At 40.2% G+C, this 21,306-nt stretch overlaps 1 protein-coding gene across 1 annotated transcript; it reads right to left on the minus strand.

Annotated features, from left to right (window-relative positions):
• Positions 1-559: 559 nt before the first annotated feature.
• LOC148920662 (uncharacterized) lies at positions 560-3,540 on the minus strand. Its single transcript, XM_089041334.1, has 6 exons — positions 2,398-3,540; positions 2,165-2,288; positions 1,755-1,855; positions 1,554-1,697; positions 1,190-1,464; positions 560-1,079 (listed from the first exon to the last, which is right to left on the minus strand). Exons 1-6 carry the CDS (start codon positions 3,538-3,540, stop codon positions 560-562), a joined length of 2,307 nt encoding a protein of 768 aa, XP_088897460.1.
• Between the last annotated feature and the right edge of the window lie 17,766 nt (positions 3,541-21,306).

The following is a 21,306-nucleotide window of genomic DNA, read 5'->3' on the forward strand; positions in this document are numbered from 1 at the left end:
CCAGTTTCCAAGAAGCATCCACATTAATTTTTACGACACCATTAGCAGGAGGGGACCAAAATTGGGGGGGTTAAGCCACAAGAGCAGGGGGTCTGCGAGTTGCATTTTTCAAGGCTTGAGCATTAAGGTAGCCCCTACAAGCGGCATGAGATTCATAGATTACCGTCATTGGTGATAGTGGGTAAGATTCGATAGTCATCTTGCATCGCATTTTCCAAATGTACCAGCACATGTAACCAACACTAGTCATGATGTTGTCCGTGTCACCCGAATTTTCCTTCAAACTCAAGGAGAGGGATAAAAGCCATTTATCAAACGTGGTGATAGTTCTTTTGTCAATCCGCAAATTTAGATAATTGCCAAACCAGATAGGCTCTACCCAGTTACAAAGAAGCAACAAATGTTCAACAGATTCGCTTTCATCACCACATATGGGGCAACAAGGAGAAGTCCCAATTTTCCTTCGGAAGAGATTAGCCTTTGTAGCAAGACAGTTCCTCAAGGCTCGCCAAAGAAAATTTTTGATTTTTGGGGTACCAATTAAATTCCAGATTAGCTTCTAGACCTCTTTATCACAAGACAAAGAAGAAGGATTTTGAGGTCGCCTTCTAAAAGAAGTTTCATGAAGTGTGTGGTACCCAAATTTTATTGTGTAATCCCCTGTTTTTGTTTTAGGCCAGACCAAGCGATCATCGTCACCAGAAGGAGTAAGGCGAATCTTTTGAATAGCATGTGCTTCATTGTCAGTGATTAAGTGTCGAATCAGCCTCAGGTCCCAAGTGTTTGTTTGGGGGTTGATGGTATGTTGAACCTGCTGATTAGCATCCACCCGAGAATTAGTTCTTGGAGTGAGACGCATGTTGAGAGTGGATGGTATCCATCTATCTTCCCAAATCTTAACAAAACCACCATTCGAAACCTGCCAGAGAGCCTCGTTCTTTATCAAATCTCTCCCTTGCAATAAGCTTGCCCAAGCCCAAGAGGCACGTCCCCCCTTTTTTGCATCAAGAAAAGTAGTATTAGGAAAATATCGAGCTTTAAGAGTTTGAGCCCACAAAGAATTAGGATCATGTACTAATCTACAACATTGTTTTGCAATCAGGGCTAGGTTGAACTCATGAGTATTTCTGAAACCCAAGCCGCCATCCCTTCTTGATTTACCAAGAGATTCCCAACTCATCCAGTGAACCCGTCATCTGTCACCAGTTTACCCCACCAAAATCTTGCAAGAATTGAATCAATCTCCTTGCAAAAAGTGAGGGGGAACAAGAAGATATTCATCGGATATGTAGGGACAGCCTGTGCCATAGCTTTTATTAAGACTTCTCGATGAGCTTGTGAGAGGAGTTGTTGCTTCCACCCATCAACTTTGCAAAGAATCCAATCTTTTATGTAGGATAATGCATTTTTCTTGGCCCTCCCCCAAACGGTTGGCAAGCCAAGGTAATTTCCAGGATCCTCAACCTCAGGCATGCCGAAGATATTACACAAGCTCTCACGCAAATGCATAGGAGTATGAGGATTGAAAAAGAGGTGGATTTGGAGAAATTCACCTGCTGTCCGGATGCATAACAATAGGCGTTGAGGAGCATGACCAAATTTCTGCAATTCTGTGTGGAGGCCTTTAGGAAAATCAATGTATCATCCGCAAACATAAGGTGGGATAAAGTGGGGGCCCTATTACCCATCTTAATACCCTGCAAGAGCTCATTAGAAACAACACTTTGTATCAATAAGGAAAGAACATCACTTACAATCAAAAAGAGATAAGGCAAGATTGGATCTCCTTGTCTCAGACCTCTGGATGGTTTGAACTTGCGGCCTCGCTGCCCATTAATGAGCACAGAGAGCTCAACTGATCTCACACAACTCATGATAACATTGACCTAAGATTCCGCAAAACCTATTTTTAGCATCACCGCTTCAAGGAAGTCCCATTCCACCCTGTCATATGCTTTATTCATGTCTAATTTCACCCCCAAGTCAAAATGCTTCTTTGACTTTTTAAGTTTCAGATAATGGAAAATCTCATGGGCAATAATGAGGTTGTCTTGTATTTGTCTCCCTGGTATGAATGCATTTTGGCTAGAGGAAATAATGTTAGCCATGTGAGGTTGAAGTCTATTTGCCATGACTTTGGACAAGATTTTATAAGAGAAATTACACAAGCCAATAGGCCTGAATTGAGAAACAGACTCAGGGTTGGGAATCTTAGGGATCAAGGCAATGTGGGTGAGGTTTAAAGGCATTGGGGAGGAAGCTCCCCTCAAGAAATCAGCAGCAATCCCCTGAACATCATTGCAGATCATTTCCCAGTAAGAGTGATAGAAAAACAGCATCTTTAACTTCTTGATCAGTAATTTGTGAACATAAGTCCACATTTGCTTCATCACTTACCACTAGAAGAACACAGTTGAGAATGTCCCCCCAATCACGAGTGTCTCCTGAGGTGAAAAGGTCTTTGAAATACTTATCCACCACGTGTGTAACCAAGATTGGAGTCTCCACCCAAAGGCCATCTCTGTTTTTTATCCGGTGTATGCGATTCATACGCCTTCTTTGGATAGTTGTTTGATGAAAAAAAGTTGTATTGGCATCACCTTCCATGAGCCATTTTATGCGAGAGCGTTGTTTCCAGTACGATTCCTCATTCTCCAACAGGTCATTGATCCTTGCTGTGAGATGTTGGATCTCAATGACATTATCCTCCCAGTTCTCTTGCAAAATCTCAAGTTGAGGAATGAGCTGCTGCACCTCCAAATGGTCTTTTTGAAATTTCTGTTTGCTCCACTGCTGGAGTTGGTTCCGACAATTGTTCAACTTGTGCTGCCACAACCGAATCCAAGGACCCGTTATAGATGTTTGCCAGCTTCTTTCTACAAGATTATAACTCTCATCCTCCTTAGCCCAATAAGCCTCAAATTTGAAGAGTTTTTTGCATATGTATCTCTTGGGATCAGTGTTGATGATTAGAGGGCAATGATCTGAGCCTAGAACCGCATCATGAGATACAATTGTGTTAGGCCAAACTGATTGCCAGGTGGCATTTGCCAAGACACGATCAATCCTTTCCTTGATAAGATCCCCATTTCGAGCTCTGCCTCTCCAAGTGAAGCTTGGGCCATTGAAACCAAGATCAAATAAAGACATTTTGGTCATGAAATTGTGGAGGAATCTAGGTCGGTTGTGAGAGGCAACAATTCCACCTCTCTTCTCATGAGACCACAAATATTCATTGAAATCCCCTCCACAGAACCAGGGCATCGTGGTTAAGATCAGAGAATTCTCCATCCAGTGCCAAAAAGCATTCTTATCTTCTCTGTATGGTGTTCCATACACCCAAGTGAAGTGGACCTTGTCTCCTGTGTTCATAATTTGAAATTGAGAGCATATAACATTTGACGAGGAAGATAAAATCTCTACCTCTACGGACGTGTCCCACCAAAGACTTAAACCACCTGCCCTTCCAACTGGAGCCACATTAAAGCCCTTACAAAATCCCAATCTTTTACGTAAACCTTCTAACCTGCTGCTTCTCATTTTGGTCTACATGAGGAAGACAGCAGTGGGTCTATTTCTTCGAATGAGCCCATGAAGAGCTCGAATCAGTCGGACCCAAGACCTCGAGCGGTTCCACATTATGAAAATCATTGAGACCTTGCGGCTGTTGCAGGCCAGCCGCCACCTCCCGGGATTCATGTCCCATTCCATCTTTGATTGCCTCGTTCTCTGTCTGGTTCCACTCCTTGGCCTGCTCCACTGTAACATCTCTGAGTTTAGCCTCATCAAGAACCCTCCTCTCACCGTTAATCTCCTAGCTACCCTTTTAGTTGGCTTCATAATTTTGTGATTTCTTCCTCCTGAGGTTCCAGTGCCTCCAATTTTCTTCATTTTCTTCTCGAGGTATTGAGTGGAGATAGGGAGATCACTTCCTGCACTTCGCTTGAGTCCCATATTTGTAAGCATGGCCCTGCGTGTAATGTCACCTTCGGGCAAACTTCATTTGTTAAGCCCCTTGTTGCTTCTAGGCCTGATTGACTTATAGGCCCATAAACAGACGCAGATGGGTTTTGCTCTTCAAGTGAATGAGATGCACTTGGGCCTCCTTCTCTTCTAGGCCCAAATGGGGTAGCTTGATCTCCTTCATAATGCACATGTCCCAATAACAGAGCTGGTCTCGGGGCTCTATTGTACATCCCACTGCCAAAGCTTAATGGTTGTGATTGGTCATTGTCACACCCTGCAAAAATCACAGAGTCTTGATTGCCCACCTGTTGCAATGTTCCATTCCTTGTACTCTGTGATAGTCCCATCGACTTTCTTTTGATGATTTCATGGTTCGATGTGATCACTCCTTCTTGGGCGTGTAGCTACCACGCTCCATCTCAAAAGTTTGTGTGCAAGGTCGAACAGTGCCGGCCCTGCGTCTTTCCCTGGTGGGAACCATCGCTAGTTTTGGTTGATCATGCATCTCTCTGATGATTCTAGCTCTCGTCCAAGTTCCATATCTGGTTGAGCCCTGGGGGGTTTGCTCAAATCGACAGTCATTATTGAGATGACCAATTCTCCCACACTTGTAACACAGATCAGCCAACCGTTCATATTGGAACTCATCCCCTCCACTCATTGGAGGCAAAATCCTGGAACAAGAGGGTTGGCAGTGTTGACTAAAACTCTCACACGTAGGTATCCCCGAGCTTGGATTGGACAATCATACTTAAGAACCTCACCAACCTTGTCTCCAAGTTTTACAATATTCTCCTTTGTGCACAAGTTGAGGGGGACACCCCTTATTTGAACCCAGAAGGGAACCAGCCCCACATTCACTTCCTCAATGGCAAGGTCCATTGGACATTGCTTAACAGAAAAACATTGCTTCGCAATGTACCAGTGACCATTGTTGAGAATCTTGGTAGCCATATCTTCATCTTGCACAAAGGATAGAGAACAAATTGTCCTGCACCCATGTGATTCTTGCCTCACTAAAATCCTTCCAGGCAGATCTCGTAATATTTTTACGGCACCACGGTTTGGAATTTTTCTCGATGATCGCCCCTACCACTTGGGGCCCTGCCTGCACTTGATAGGCCAAGAGATCCCTCTAATAGGACCACAAGGTCGTAGTCGCGCTTGTTGCCACTCAGGACAGTTGAGAGAGTTGGATTGTTGTATTGGTAACAAGGGAAAACGTTGCCCGTCTGCTTTGTGGTGGACCAATAAAAGGCTACTAACTCTTTGTAAGTGCTCATATGTGAAAAGGATTTGAAGACTTGAACGAGGATTAACAGTATTTGAAGTAGCCATAGGAGATTTGGGTTATAAAAGCCTTTTGCAATAAATAGAGTCGTACAATTACAGATCCAGGGACTTAAAGCTTGTTTGGGGGTAGTTGAAGCCATACTTAGTGAAGTGGGAGTCATAGGTTGGTGAGGGAATTTATGATGGAATTGGGGGAGCAATAAAGGGTATTGTAGTGGGACAATAATGGCCAACCACAAGCCAGTGATGGTTGAAAAGGAGTAAATGATTCAGGAGAGTAAAGGCTTAGAGAATCGGAGAAGGATTTGGGGAAGAAGGGTAGCAATTAAAGCTAGCTCTCACTAGGGAGAGAGGAAGCTCTCACAGAGGAGAGGGGGGCTCTCACGGAGGATAGAGTTCTACAAGCTTACCATACTCCTTCCAACGGGAAAGCAAATGTTATCTAGTTTGGTTCGGTTAAACCAAACAGAAAGAAACCTTCTAATGACATACGGGACTTATTGAACAGTCCAATTCGGTTTAACAAAGATTTTTCAAAAATAATAATAATAAACCACACCTAATCGGCCTGATCGGTCTAGTTCTGCGAGTTTATTGGTTTTGCCAATGAAATGCCCAACTCTAGTTCTTAATTTGTTATTTTTGTTGCCAAAGTTAGAAAAAGTGGGGAATTTTCTCACATATAGATACTACAAAGGTGCAATGGGAGTTTCTCTCCTGAGCTAGATGACCTTGTTGGCATGCACATCCTTAGTTTGAGTTTGACTTGTTTGTTCAATCTTCAATAATAAATTGTAGACACTTTATCTTTGTAAATAAATTTTAAATATTAAATATATATCATCGATAGTTAACATGAATAATTTGTTAAAAGTGTTGTACTTATAATTAGATAATTAAGGCACTGTTGGAAAAGCTTTATGGAAGCCAACAAGGTCTAGCCGAGTGAAAAATGTTGCATACTAGTGTTTCTAAGTTCAAATCTCATTAAACCTTAGCAGTGTGTATGAGAAAATCTCCATGTATCTCCCTAACTTTAGCCCAAAAAAAAAAAAAAAAAAACTTCATGGAATGATATGTTAAAAGTGTTAGTGATTGTTTGTACCATATTTGACCCACCATGACACGTGGAAAGAGTACGACACTAGGGAAGACCCTATGACCCACATTGGTAGGTACCTTCGGTGTCCACGACTGATTTTGCACCCAACGTAGCCCCTTAACCCATGCTGGCAAACCAATCCTACAAACGGCAGGCACCTCCGCTCTATCCGCGATTGTTCATTAACCGTACTTTCAATAAGCCTTGCGATTCTACGCCTTAAAAGACATCTTGCGGGACATTCTTTAGGGGGAGCTTATTCGAGCAAATATTTCCTCAATACTTAAAAGTTAGGTTATCCTTATAAAACTCTTTGTGGATTGAACATCTAAGGCTTTTTACATAGATTGACCTTAGGTCCCTTCATGTATTCATATCATACATGAAAAAAAATATTTTATGTACAAATATTGGCTAAATATGAAAAATGGTTTTTCAGAATAATCATTTTCTCAAGATAATTTTTGGTGGCTTTTATTCCTTACGCATCAAATAAGAAAACTTGCTTTTATGGGATTTTAGGATGAAGTATATATTGACTTAATGAGCCATCATTTTTAGCCTACATTGTATTTTGTACTAAAATCAATTTTTTATATTTTGAGTACTTCCTTGTTTACATTGTAAACTTAAGTAAATTGAGTAATATAAAAATAAATTAAAGTAAAAGGACAAAGACATATACTTAAATGCTGAAAAGGAAATAAGGTAATTTGTACAACGTCATCGTTTTGACGTTAGGAAAAAAAAAACAAAGGAAGAGCTGCACGTGCATGCCTGCTATGTTGGTGTGCTGCGCCCTTTGAAGCATTTTATCAAGCTGTTTGTGGGCAATTTATAGGGATCAACATCTTCGCCTCCAATGATCGATTCCAAGCATTTTATCAAGCTGTTTGTGGAAAAATTGTTGTACCCTTCCCTTTGTTGCTGCCGAAAAAATGTTGTACCCGTCCCTTTGTTCCTTCTCTTTGTTGCTACCGGAATGTTGTGTCCTTCTTTGACATGATATAAAATGTTGTTTCTTCCCTTTGTTGCTGCCGAAAAGTGCTGCAAAACTTTCCACCATGGTTAATTTGTTGGCTTTTTTCTCCACTTCAATTCTTTCTTCATATTTTGAACATCTATTGATTTGATGCAAAAGCAAACATAAAAGATCTTATATCACAAATACTAATTAATATATGAGTTTATTATCAATATAGTTTATATAGCTAAATATATTTTATTTTTTTAGAAATATATAGCTAAATACTTTATTAAAGAAGGAAAATAATTAACTCCGGAGTGGATGAAAATCTTACCGTCACGATAGGCTTGAAATCCAAGATGCTGGTGGCTAAGCCAATTATGTCCCGAGGCATCTAAATTAAGAACTTGATAATTTTTCTAATAAAATAAAAGCCAAACAAGTTATGGAAAATTGCTCAATGAATTAGCTATCTTTTACTACATTTTGTTTATACTTTTTATCTTGCATGTACAGTAAATGAAACTTATGTACTCTATTTTTATTCCAAATCTCACCTCATAATTCTTTTTACGAACTCTATTCATCTCATCTTTGTCCACCAATGAAATAGGAATGTCTTCATCCACATTCAGATTTAAACTTGTATAAAATCTACGCACGTTTTCAAAAATATGGGCCTCGCATTCCTCTGGATCCATGATAGTAATAGAATAGCAATCTGAGCAAAGTTTCCACACATCGCCAAGATCCGCATGTATTATTTTTGGTTGCTGCATGATATAAAGAAGCAATCAAACAAGCTATGTGAGGAATAAAATGTTTTTCCGCAAACCTTCAATCTGTGGCAAACGCTACACCGCAGTGTCCCATCCTTGCAATGTTCCACACAACATCTAATTTATTATGCAATAAAGAGCAAGCGGTATATTACCTTAGCCAAATTCTAACGACCACCGAGAGAAAATACTTGCTAGTGGAGAAACTTTGCTTAGCCTTATACTTTATCGCAACCAAGCTGAGGCATTACATGTCGCCCTTCGTGGTGCATATAATTGCCAAGACTGATTTGATAAAACACATGCTCACTCGACTGATCATTAGAGGGTGGATAGGAAAATGGACGATGGCATTGGCAAAGTTCACTTTCCAATACATGCCACAACAAGCTGTCAAAGGGATAGATTTGGCTGATTTCTTGGCCGCCCACCCTTGTGTTGAAATAGAAGAGATGGATTTCCTCGAGATCGGCACATTGAGTTCATTTCCATGGCTCCTCTATTGTGACGGGTCTCGAACATCTAACATGGGCGGGGCTGGTATCATTATTGCATCACCCTAAGGATTTCGAACTCGTTATTCGTTTCAATTAAACTTTGATTGTACCAACAATCAGGCTGAATACGAGGCCCTGATCATCGGGTTGGAAATTTTGAAAGAGCTTAGGGTAAATAGTGTGTCGGTTATGGGAGACTCAATGTTGGTCCTAAAACAATTGTCCGACAACTACAAGGTGACTAGCCAAGTTTTGCTCGGGTGTCATTCCTTGGCAAGCCGGTTGATGAAGGATTTTTATGATGTGAGACTCTCCCACCTACCAAGATAGCTTAACGCTCAGGCCAACGCTATGGCCTAATTAGCATCTAAAGTGCAAATCTCCGAGGGGCTCTTTGAGGAGCTTTTTAAAGTAGAGAAACAATCTCTCTCCTTTGTCTTTAAAAGAGGGACCCAGACGGAAATTATGGTGTTAACCATAGTACCAAATGATTGGAGGCTTGACATCGTACAATATTTGAAAACTCCAAATGAGTCACATAGCCAACAAGTTCGGCGGAAGGGCCCAATATTATGTGATAAGGGATGAAGTATTGTTTCGTATAAGTTCCGATGACTTTCTCATGAAATGTTTGGGCAAAAAAGAACAACTCGTAGCAATGACCGATGTCCATGAAGGGATATGCAGTGCGCATCAAGCTGGCATCAAGATGAAGTGGCTTTTAAGGAGGCATGGTTATTATTGGCTGACCATCCTCAAAAGATTGCATTGACTATGCAAAAGGTTGCAAAGATTGTCAAAAGCACGGGCCGATCCAACACCTTCTGGCCGAACAAATGAACCCCATTGTCAAGGCTTGGCCTTTCAAAGGTTGGGTAATGGATGTGATTGGCCAAATCCACCTAAAGTCATCCAAGGGCTATAAGTACATCTTGGTAGCCACTGATTTTTTCACAAAAGGGGTAGAGGCCGTCCCACTCAAGAAGGTCATCCAAGCTGAGGTGATAGAATTTATTGAGAATAATATCATCCATTGTTTCGGCATGCCCGAGTCTATCATGACCAACCAATGGACGACTTTTATGGGTGAAGCCATTCAAGCCGCCTTAAGGAATTGGGGAATTCGGATGCTTCAATTCACCCCGTACAATCTCTAATCGAATGGCCAAGCAGAGGCTAGTAATAAAGTGATAAAAAGAGATTTTGGAAAAACTGATCGATAATAATCCCAATGAATGACACTTTTTTCTCTCCAACCCTCTATGGTCGTTTAGAAGTTAAGTGAAAAAATATTATCCAACGGTTTGGGAAATGGCGAAGAGATAGCCCGCTGCAAGGAAATATTTTGTAGTGAAATAATGATTTTTATTGAAAGAACGAGCATCATAAAAGGACCTCTTCCAAAATATATCATATATATATCGGTGGGCAAAATTTTATTACAAAATGGGGCCAAGCAATGGCCTAAACATCCACCAAAGGCTCAAGAAATAATAACTAAGCTAGTTCTACCACATGTGGTGACCAAATAAAAAGAAACTAGCAAAGTACAAAATATGTCAACCAATGACCAAGTATGAACCTAAGCGTCGGGAAAAATGGTGCAGACGGCAATCCTAAAGCTCTCCATTGCGTTATTTTCGACGGACAAGGTAAACTGTCTTTCTCTCCCAGTACGCTTCCACCGATACCGCATTTGCTCATGGTTGTACTACATGAGGTAATCCACTTGCTCCAAGTCGTGGCTTATCCTTTGCTCCTCCTGAAGAGAACGGAGTCGGGGGGGCAAACTTCTCCACCCAAAGAGATAGGTGATCATAGTCACCAACCGTGGATTTGGGAAAAAACCAAAGATCGCCAAAGTCTCAATGGCGGCCTTAAGTTTGTCTCTCTCATCCTTGCCCTTTAAAGACATAAGGTCTCCATCTCTGTTTGATCGAAGTAGGGCCTCAACCCTAGAATCTGGTTGGGCCCTGGTCGTGGTAGAAGAAGTAGCAAGGCAAGTGGAAGCCTTCACTTGAATATATAAATGCATCATATTGATCAAGGAAGTCGAAAATGTCACCAGAGGGTAGCAAGAAAAAATGGGCATTATACTTTTTTAAGTAAGCAAAGTAAATTGCATGTATATATGTATATATATATATATATATTTCCTTTTTCATACATGATCAAGGAATTGTGGAGAGGCTTCTTCATGAGGAACCATGGCTAAGCTTCTTCCATCCTTCGCCGATGGATTTATGATAATCTCAGTGGGAACAAGAGATGAAGACTCTCCAACCTGGCAAAAAGGCATGTTATAATAATGGCTCATACATCTAAAATAAGTATGAAAACGTCAGGGCTTACCTCAAGTTGATGTTCGGGCAGAATAGTATCGACCACCAGTGGAGCTCCCGAGGTCAACATAAGGATGGGCTCAAGTGTTGCACTTCCATCAGTGGGAATAGTGGAAGGCGTACTGCTAGTGATGATTGCATGGTCAACCGTGATGGCAGTAAACTCCACTACATCTACCTAAAAAGGAGGAAGATCACTTGAAAGGTCACTTGAAATGACGATTGCATGGTCTAATATATAGAAAACTTCAACAACAAAAAACATTAAAGAAGAGAAAAATCACTTGAAAGGTCGAGCCACTTCAGAGCGCCTCGATAGGGCGAGTCAAGGTAGGGTTCGAACTTATGGCAAAAAGGAGCTAAAATTCGATCTCAATGACTGCGTGTCACGAAGAAAGTTCGGGGCCAAAAATGGCCCATTGACATATTCAAGCATTGAGAGCAACGAATTCGAGGCAAGTGTAAAATAAATTTTGAAAATACGAAATTCTAATGAACTTGGGAATTCATAACGTGAGGGAAGTCTTCCTCGGTCAGCACAGCCACAAGCTCCAAGGCATGATCCTCGAGCATGGGAATCGTCTCGTGTAACTCCGTGGAAACCTCCTTCAAGTGCCCCGCAGTATTGACCTCGACCGACTAAGTTTGAAAATTTAGTAAGCATATAAGAAGTGCTGCGTGAAAGAAAATTCAAGCAGTTAAGGACATAAGTTTACCTCATCCCTTGCCACCGAAGTCATGACTTACGCCCCAATTTCCGTCTCAGGTGTATGAGGTTGAGCTTCCTAAATTTTTGGGCCTCAAAAATTAATAAATAAAAGCATGAGGAGGTATAAGCTTACCGGAGCGGCGGATGAAAGGATAGTCGATTGCACAGCCCCGATTGAAAGTAGGATGCTTCGCTGGCCTTGGGGAACCTACAACAAGTTTAGTTTAGTTAAAAAATAAATAAAATAATAATAAAAGAAGGTGCATGGCCAAACTTTGAGGTGAGGGGTTCCGCTGAATTTTTCTGGGCCGAAGGAATAGTTGTGGGGGCACAATATTTCCGGCTAGGAAATCCCCTAAAAATTTAAGGGTTAAACTCTCAGAGGTGCCCATAAAAAAATTCAGAAAACCGGAACTGCGAATCTTTAGAAAGGCAAAAGTAATTGATAGGATTTTTAGTACCTGCGCAAACAGGGTTAAAATCACTGAAAATACTTGCAAGAATACAAGGTAATTGTAGTATAAATGCTCATGCAAGGTCGTTGTCCCCAAAGATTGTTTGACTAATCTGTAATTAAACTAACTCTTAATTAATAACTAAAATAGATTTTATCAAAGATTTGAAGTTTATGAATTTGAAAAGATTAAACTAACAGCAAAAGAAATCTGAAAGTTGGGAAATAGTAACAGCAAAGAAGAAAAACGATTTCTTTTTAAAGACTAACAATTTAGAGAAAACTAGGGTTTAGCGAACACCGTCGCAATCCTATGCAATTCTATCAATTACTTATGAATTTCCACATATATGCTTTGAAGGTTAGATTTTCCTAATGCATATTTTCCTTGTGATGTTCAAGCGAAAACGTATATCTAACATGCAATCCGTCTGTGATGTTCAGATCAAATATAAACATGCAAGACTCATTAAGCTTTGTAAAAACCCTTTGAAAAACCATGCAACCCTTAAGAGCGTGATGTTCGCCTTAAGTGAACTTACAATTACTAATCACAAGAAGCCCTCCTCAATTTCAGGGTGATGTTCCAACAGAAATTGCATCAAATTACTTGTCTACATATCCTAATGGTGATCAGTCATTAAAATAGATAGATAGTTTTAAACACAGTGATTAATAATTCAAAGTAAACATGCATTCATTCATAAGAAAATTAATAAAACTACATACTCATGCTAGGCTTAGGGCCTCGCCCTAGCAAAAGGAATTAGTTACACATAATCATAATTGAAATCCAAGAAAATATCATTCGAATGAGTAAGAATGAAAACACCTGAAAGTAGCGAAAATCCAAAACCCTAGCAATTGCTCCCAAAGCCGAAAAGAAGTTCTAAAAGGAGTCCTCTAAATTGCTGTGAAAAGAAGCTTAAATACCTCCTAAAACCTAGCTACCCAATCCCCACAAGGAAACTAAGTTAAAATAAAATAAGACTAGGAAATAAAGTCCAAATTGGATTAGGAGAATCTGCCCAAATCTGCCCAGCCACGTTTTAGTCTCAAATCTCCTCCAAATCTGGCCCAAGATAGCTCGTTTTAAAGATAAAAATATTCCGAACACTTCTCCAGAAGGCCACGAACCCATCTGAGGTCATCTTGGGCTCCAAAAACGCAATAAAAGCCCAAAACATCACTATTCCAGCATAGCGCACTGCTCCTTCATTTATTCGCCAGGAAATCATCGCTTGGTGGAAAAGTCTGAAATTTTGATACGATCAAGCTAAGTGACTCACGTACGTCCTCCAACTGGAATTACTTCAAAATTCGTCCATTTGATTATGTTTTGCTCCAGAGGAAGTTGAAAGACCTATATTAGAAATATAATTCAAAGTATCAAAATTCTTCCAAAATATTAACCAAAATATACTAAGAATGGGGTTAAATATATAATATAAAATCGACTCATCAGTAATCATGGAGAGTAGCCTACGTTGGATGGGGGCATTGGGCCTTTTCTCGCCCCACCTAGGATTAGCATCGGTGTGATTGGCAAAACCTTCTCTCTTAATAATGTTAGCCGGATGACTTTCTTTCTCTGCAGTGTCGACCTTGAGATTTGAAGGGTTAGAAAAAGAAGGAAGATAGTCATAATTAGAAAATAAAAAAAATAAAAAAATCTTACCTTTTGCTTGGGCTTTCTTTTTCTCTTTTTCTTATCAATGAGCATGGGTTGGAATTGGGTGGCTCAACGAAGGCCGCAGTGGAAAGAAGAGCAAGGGAAATTCTGGTAGCTGTAAGGCAAAGGGCAAGGCCAAGATGTATCCAGATGTGGCCAAGGTTCCTGAAAAGCTCCGATCGAAGAACATGCAAAGGCAATTGTGCTAAGTAGTCCGTGCCAATGCGAGATAACCCTCAAAGTGGTTCTGCCACAGACCAAGAAAACAACCAAGGAGCCAAATAGGGAGCCAATCAAGGATCAAGTCCTAGTGGGTAGACCGAAGAGTTCCAAAAGAAATATGATAGCAAGTCTGGCTAAGAATTATGGCCCACATAGCCCGAAAGGCGGGATGAAAGTAAGGCCGAATAAAGGGTCATTACATGAATACCAAGATAGGCACGAGAGGCTACGATACCAGCCTAAGAGGGGAAATCAACATGTGTCATTGAGGTATGAAAAGATTGATCCGCTGAATCCCAGCCGAGATAGAAGCATAAGGATTCTGATAGGCATAGGCAAAAATGGGGATGTGGCATATGTATTAAGACCTTGCCCGGCAAATAGTAATGGTATAGGACTAGGGGTCCAAAACTTCCTCCAATACCTCTGCGCAAAACTCAAACAAGAAGAGCTTAAAGGCAATATACCACTACTTACAATATGGAGTTGGAATGGGCGAACAAGAGGTAAGGCCATCTTGACCGATTGGTCAAGCTTTGAGAGAAGCTTAGGTTGGAGTTGGAATTAGCTAAGGCTGATGTTGTGGCATCTTTGGAGGCAGTGGCGGTCGAGAAGATAAAGTTGCACCGAGAATAGGTGAATGGCTGAGTTATGGTGACAACTCTAGAAGAACCGATTTTGGAGCAGGAAACATATTTAACCGAGCTTTTAAGGCAAACAATTCTAAGGCTGAAGTTAGTAGGCCAACCAAAATGGTGGGCAAGGAACCTTTGAAGGGTGAGAAAACAAGGGTTGCTCGACTGAAAACCAAACATTTGGTTGCCAAGACTCCGATAGTGACCAAAGAGGCTCAACCAACCGGGGTTAAGAAGAAATGAGAAAATGACCAGAACATGATCGAAGAAACTATAGGCGAGCCCTATATGAAAGAAAGTGTGCCAAAGGTGGAGGAAGACCAAGTCATGGTGGAGGCCGAGGCCAACGAGATAGAACAAGAGACCCAACGTACAGCCGAAGGAAGACAACAGGACAAATATACGATTGAAGGAGAAGATAAAGAGGTATTGGAAAATCCCCATCCCAATTTTACATCGGCCGAAGGTTTGATGGCCGAAGATGAAGAATATGGCAATGATGAAGAATATGGGGATGATGAGTACATAAAGGAATTTATAAATGAGGGTATAAAGCATCTCAAAAAGGAACGTAAGGAAGAGATGGCCAAATTTGAGAACGAATTGAAGGTAGGAAAGGCCAAAGTGAAGTTTGGAAACTTTGATGAGGTGAACGCCATAATGGTTACACTCCTACTATTTTTTGAAGCTCAGCCTGATCAACCTAATTATATGGACGGAGATGTTTTCGACGAGGTTAAGTCCATGGTCCAAATGAAAGAGGGCAAAGAAATTGAGATGGCCAAAGAAATTTCAAAGGAAGGGAATGCCCAACCATGTATCGTGATGCCCAAAGCAAAGGAGAAATTGCTAGAGAATGTGCGCTATGAGATGCCCATCAAGAAAATGTCCTCCCACCTTTAGCCCTTGTATGTGGGTGCTCATTTTGATGGAGTTCTGATAAGCAAGGTCCTTATAGATACAGGAGCTACGGTCAACATCCTTCCACCCTTAATCATGAGGAAATTGAAGAATGGTTCAAATGAATTGATTATGACCGAGACAACGGTTAGTGGGTTCGTGGGAGACACCACGACTGCAAAGGGAATTATTCCACTTCAAGTTAGAGTGGGGCAAAAGGTTATGATGACGGTTTTCTTTGTGGTGGAGACACTAGCCCATCTCAATGCTTTATTGGGCAGGGATTGGATTCATGGAAGTATGTGTGTGCCCTCTTCACTTCTTCAATTTTTGAAATTTTGGCACAAGTATGGAAGTGTAGAGACTATTCAGGCCGATGCACGGGCCTTCATGGCTTCTCCCAATGCTGTAGAGGCAAAGTTTTATAAGGATGATATTGGGACTCTTTATTTTACGAGGTCAGATAGGAACAGCCGACCTACGAGAATCTCAGCCTAAAAGTTGATAGATTTGGGGGCACATGATGCCCAAACAGATGGGGAACACCCCACGATGAAGGATTTTTTTTCTCTCTCGATGAGTGATACAACCATAGAGGAGGAGAAGAAGGCCGTGGTGGAAGACACTTTGAGACGGCTATACAGTTTTTAGGCCGAAAGACCGGCCGAGCATAGGTCCACCGCTAACTTCGTGGAATTTCTTCATGAAGGTTCGGAAGATGATGCACTCAAAATCGAGGAAGTATAGTTGGCGCCACGCGAGATGGATGATTCAAAGGTCGAAGTCCAAGATCCTCTGTTAGAGATCAACTTGGGGACGAAAGACAACCATCGGCCAATCTACATCAGTGGTCTAATGGTGCCAAAACTTCAAGCCAATATGGAAGAGCTTTTAAAAGAGTTCAAGGATTGCTTCGCTTGTGTTTACACTGAGATGCTTGGATTGAGTCATGACTTGGTAGAGCATCACCTACCAACGGTGGAAGATTTCGAGCCCTTTAAGTAGCCGCCCAGCCGAATGTCAGTGGAAGTAGAGTTTCATGTAAAGGAAGAAATTGTAAAGCTTGTGAAAGCCAAATTTATTAGGCCAAATTTGTAAGTCGTGACTTAGGGGTTTCAGCTTGGAATTTCATAGGATTCTTGGTGCACCAAAGGGGAATTGAAATTTACAAAAATAAGGCTAGGGCTATCATTGATGCGCCCCCTCTGGAGATGCATAGCTAACTCCGTAGGGAAAGCTGGGTCTTTCCTATCTTTGCTAAAACTTAAGGAAGAAGAAAAATTTCGGTGGGAGGAAGTTCACCAAAAGGCATTCAATTCTATCACATAATACTTGGCCAAGCCTTCAATGCTTATCAAACTGAATGGAGTCTTTAAGGGTGCCCATCATGCTGAATGGAGTAAGGATGAGTATGATCAAGGATTAGATGACCTCGACGAGGTTAGGTTGGGTGCTCTGGATAAATTGAAAGCCCAAAAAGAGGCGGTGGCTCAGGAATACGATAAAAGGACCAAGGCCAAAAGTTTTGGGGTTGGAGATTTGGTATGGAATTTTTCCAATGGGACTGAAGGATCCAAAATTTGGGAAGTGGTCTCCAACTTAGGAAGGTCCATTTCTCGTCCACCAAGTATTGGGGAAGAGGGCATATAATTTCAGTGACCAAAATTGTCGGATCCATGATTCACCAATCAATAAACGATTTTTGAAGAAATATTATCCAACGACTGGGGAAATTGCGGAAAGATAGTTCGCCACAAGAAAATATCATTATAATGAAATGATGACTCTCATTGAGAAAATAGGCATCATAAAAGAAATTTTTTCGACGGAATGGTCAAATCCATCAAATAGCCTAACAAAAATTCTTAGAAATCAACATCCAAGAAAATTTCGATTCATCTATCCATTCACCAACTTCATGCTAAATGAATCGAATGAGCAATGTTTGGGGTGGTCAAAATTCACCCAATCTGCCAAGGAGGAATTCCTATTGGCTGAAGAATTTCTAGTGGCCGAGAATTCCTAGCGGTGGATTCCTAATAGCCGAGAATTCCTAGCAACGGGATTCCTAGCGGCCGAGAATTCCTAGCCGAGTCCTAGCGACGAGATTTGGAATTCCTAGAGGCCGAAGAATTTCTAGCAGAGAAATCCTAGCGGCCAAGGTGCTTTCTCAAAAAAGTGGCCAAGGTGTTTTCTTCAAAAGGCCATGGTGCCTTCTCAAAAATGCAGTGGAGATGTTTTCTTCAAAAGCCATGGTGCCTTCTCAAAAATATGGCAGGGCACTTCCTTTTGCAAAAATGGTCGAGCGTATCCTTGTAAAAGTGGTCAGCGTATCCCTGCAAAATTGGTCAAACGCTTCCTGTTACAAAAGTGGCTAGGCACTTCTCAAAAAGTTAGGTCGGGCACTCCTTAGATACCTTAGTCAACCACTCCTTTTGCAAAAAGCTGGGTCAGGGCAGATTTTCTCCTTGCGTACCCGGGCACCCTCCTCACAACACTTAGGCAAGCAAAGTTGGGTCAAGGGGGTTGAAGTTCGACGGGAGGTATGTCTGCCGAGTTCCCAATATTCGATTATTTTGAGAACTCAAAGATAGTCCAACGTGGGGCCAGGCCCAATATCCAAATATTTGGAGTTCTCATACCACCCACCCTAGCGAATAGTCAGCCAACTCTAGAATTCTAAAAACTCCAAGGGCACGAGGCTCCACCAGATGTCAAGATGAAATCTCGGAGGTCCAAGCCCAAGCCACGAATTAACGACCAAGATTTCTGGAAGAATATATGCACGTGGAGGCCTCACAAGGAAAGAAATCAAGGAGATTAATAATAATTTAGAATATTCCAAAGCAAGAAAGAGTAGAGCAGATCAGAATATGTCCATCAATGAAATACCAAGGATTTAGGGAGGCTTTGAAAGGAAAGAATTTTAAAAGAGTTGACATTTGGCCATTCAATGTCCAGCCCATGGGCCAACGGATGCCCTATATAAACTTCACCAAACGAAGGCAGAAGACAGATAACATCAGACAAATAAACCTATTTTTTCTTCTTGTAGTTTTCTTTTACTAGACTTAGGATTTTACTTTCCAAGCACCTAGTATAGCGTGCTCTTCCTTTTCTTAGTGTAAGTTTAAATTCTTGTTCAATTTACATTATCTCGTCTTTTAAATTCAAGTTTATTTACATCGCTTTACTTTTCATTATTATCGCATTTTTATTAAGTTTAATTTCAAGTTTATTATAGTTTATCGTTCTTATCGTTTTTATCGCTTTTATTTCGTTCTTGCTTTATTTATCGCTTTTATTTATTTTATCACACTTTATTTATTGTCTCTACGTTTAAACGCACATTTAATTTAATTGCATTATTTTTACTTAAAAACCTAAAAATCACAAAAACATTCGTACGAAGCTTAACCATCCTCGAGCCCGAGGAAGTGAAAGAAACTAGGCCAAGATGAGGTTCCTTGCTTGGCCGATCAATCGTTTGATCAGAAGTTAGAAGCACAACATATCCATCTACTCACATTTCATTCAAGCCCAAATTCGTGGCTTCGTGATGGCACGCCCCGCACTCAAAAGAAGATGGACTAAAAGTTCCTTCCGTCAGCTGAAAAGAGGGAAACAACTACCTTATTAATTTCATCTCATTGATTTAATGGCATCAAACAAGTGCACTAAATTATATAGAAAGAGAACCAAACAAAGGGATTGGTGATTTTATAATATGGACTAAAGACATTTTACCCCATCGTGGTTTAGGTGTCGTATCCAAATGAGCCTTAAGGTTTCAATTTCATCATTTTGATACTCAACGGTTCAAAATCTAACCAATTCACACCGTCCATTAGATTTACTATCTTGTCATACGTTAAATGCTGATATGTCAACTACGGGAACCACAATTTGTTTTCCATCTCAAATTGGAATTGGAACTAGTACTATTTAACTGGTCTGGTTTGGTCCTTTTTGGTCCAGTTTTGGTGAAAAAAAGTTATGAAACTGGCCGGTTCGATTTTTCGATTTTGGGCTGGATTATTATTATTGTTTTTATATACAAATTCCAACTACAATTTTATGTTTTGGGCTTAAAAATTAACAAATGATTCAATTTCATACAAAGAGAGATATTGGGCATAGAAAAAATGTTTTGAAGTTGGGCTTGAAGAATATTAGTTATGAGATTAAAAATGTAGCATTGGATTCAAATAATTTTGTAAAAAAAATAATATAATACACAATCGTCCGGTTTGGTTTGGTTTGGTTTGGTTTGGTTTGGTAAAGTGTGAAATCTAAACCAGAATCAGTTGGAACCGATCCAGTTTGGTTCGGTGTCGGTTTGTTGACTTTTTTACTAGACCATTTTTTTTTCCAGTTTTTTCCATCTGGTTTGGCTGGGTGTTTCGGTTTTCCAATCCCGATGCCCACCGCTATGTAAAATAGTTATAAATAAATAAATAAATAAAAGAAGAAGAGAAAATCACAAATTAAAAATAAAATAAAAAAATACAAATTTATAAATAAACCCAATCCTAGACATGTATTTATAAAAAAACCCAAACACTATTTAAACATATAAACACACCCAAAATCAACCATAAAGTCAACTTTTTGGGTGTGTTTATAAATGGGTTTTGAGTGTGTGTAATGATGGGTTTTGGGTGTGTTTATAAAGTGCTTTGGGTGTTGGGTTTTTTTATAATTTCAACCTCCATTTTGGGTGTTTTAGTGAAACTCCCATAAAAAAAACCTAACCCTTCTCCTTGTACTAGCATAGCCGCGCGCTCCCCACCACCTCCTCCTCTAGCAAACCCCACCCACCCTTCTCTATCCTGCTTTCTCCTCTCTCTGTCATGATCCCCCACCCCAGCTTCCTCTTCACTACAAATATTTTGCATGAGAAAGATAAACTCTCCAAATAGCTAGCCTCAATAGTATTTGTTCTAGTGGTTTTGACCCCTCATACAAAACTACAAAGCAGCTTCAAATTGACAAGAAATATGCAAAAGTATTATGCACGAGGGATGTATCATATATGGCTCTTTTACCAAAAGTCTTATGTCACAAAAGTTATATATATCCCTCAAATAATTTTATTTCCTACTAATTTTTTTCAATGATTAAAAGTTCAAGTCTTCAATCATTGTTCATCCTTGCAAAAAATAAAAAATAAAATAAGGAAAAGTAATAATCATTCAAGCACCTAATTTGGATCAACAAAATAGATGAGCACAGTGCTTCAAGAAAATAATATAATACAACATACTAATTGAGTGATCAAATGGTTTGGATTCAAGTGATTTTATGCAAAGATGATCTTTTAGGGAATATCTAAAAACTAGACGGTTCGTCATTGAAATACAAGGCAAGAGAGGCTTGCGGTCTTCTTTGATTGTATTTTGTTATGTATTTTCTATGTTGTTTTGGCTGACGAATTCATTGTTTCCTTTTATAATTGCAATTTCATTCATAAGAATCTTTTTGTTTAAGTTATTTATTATGTAAGGATGTTTCTTATCTATGCTTGAAATATGTGAACTGAATCATATCGAAGCACATTTATATAATGTAAGTGTATGTAAGTATATTTATGTAATGACGCATATTTATGGTATGATCAGCAGAGGAGTTCACTTCGATGATTAGAATGGTTTGTAACTGTTTCTCCGAGAGCATCTAGAGATGTTTATGGCATATGATTCAAGAATGGCAATGGTGAAGTTCAGTATTGCTTAATGATAGAAGTAGATTAGAACAATCCATTTCAC

This window comes from Prunus mume, linkage group LG1 (assembly GCF_029339155.1).
Source record: "Prunus mume cultivar Tortuosa linkage group LG1, ASM2933915v1, whole genome shotgun sequence".
Lineage (NCBI taxonomy): Eukaryota > Viridiplantae > Streptophyta > Magnoliopsida > Rosales > Rosaceae > Prunus > Prunus mume.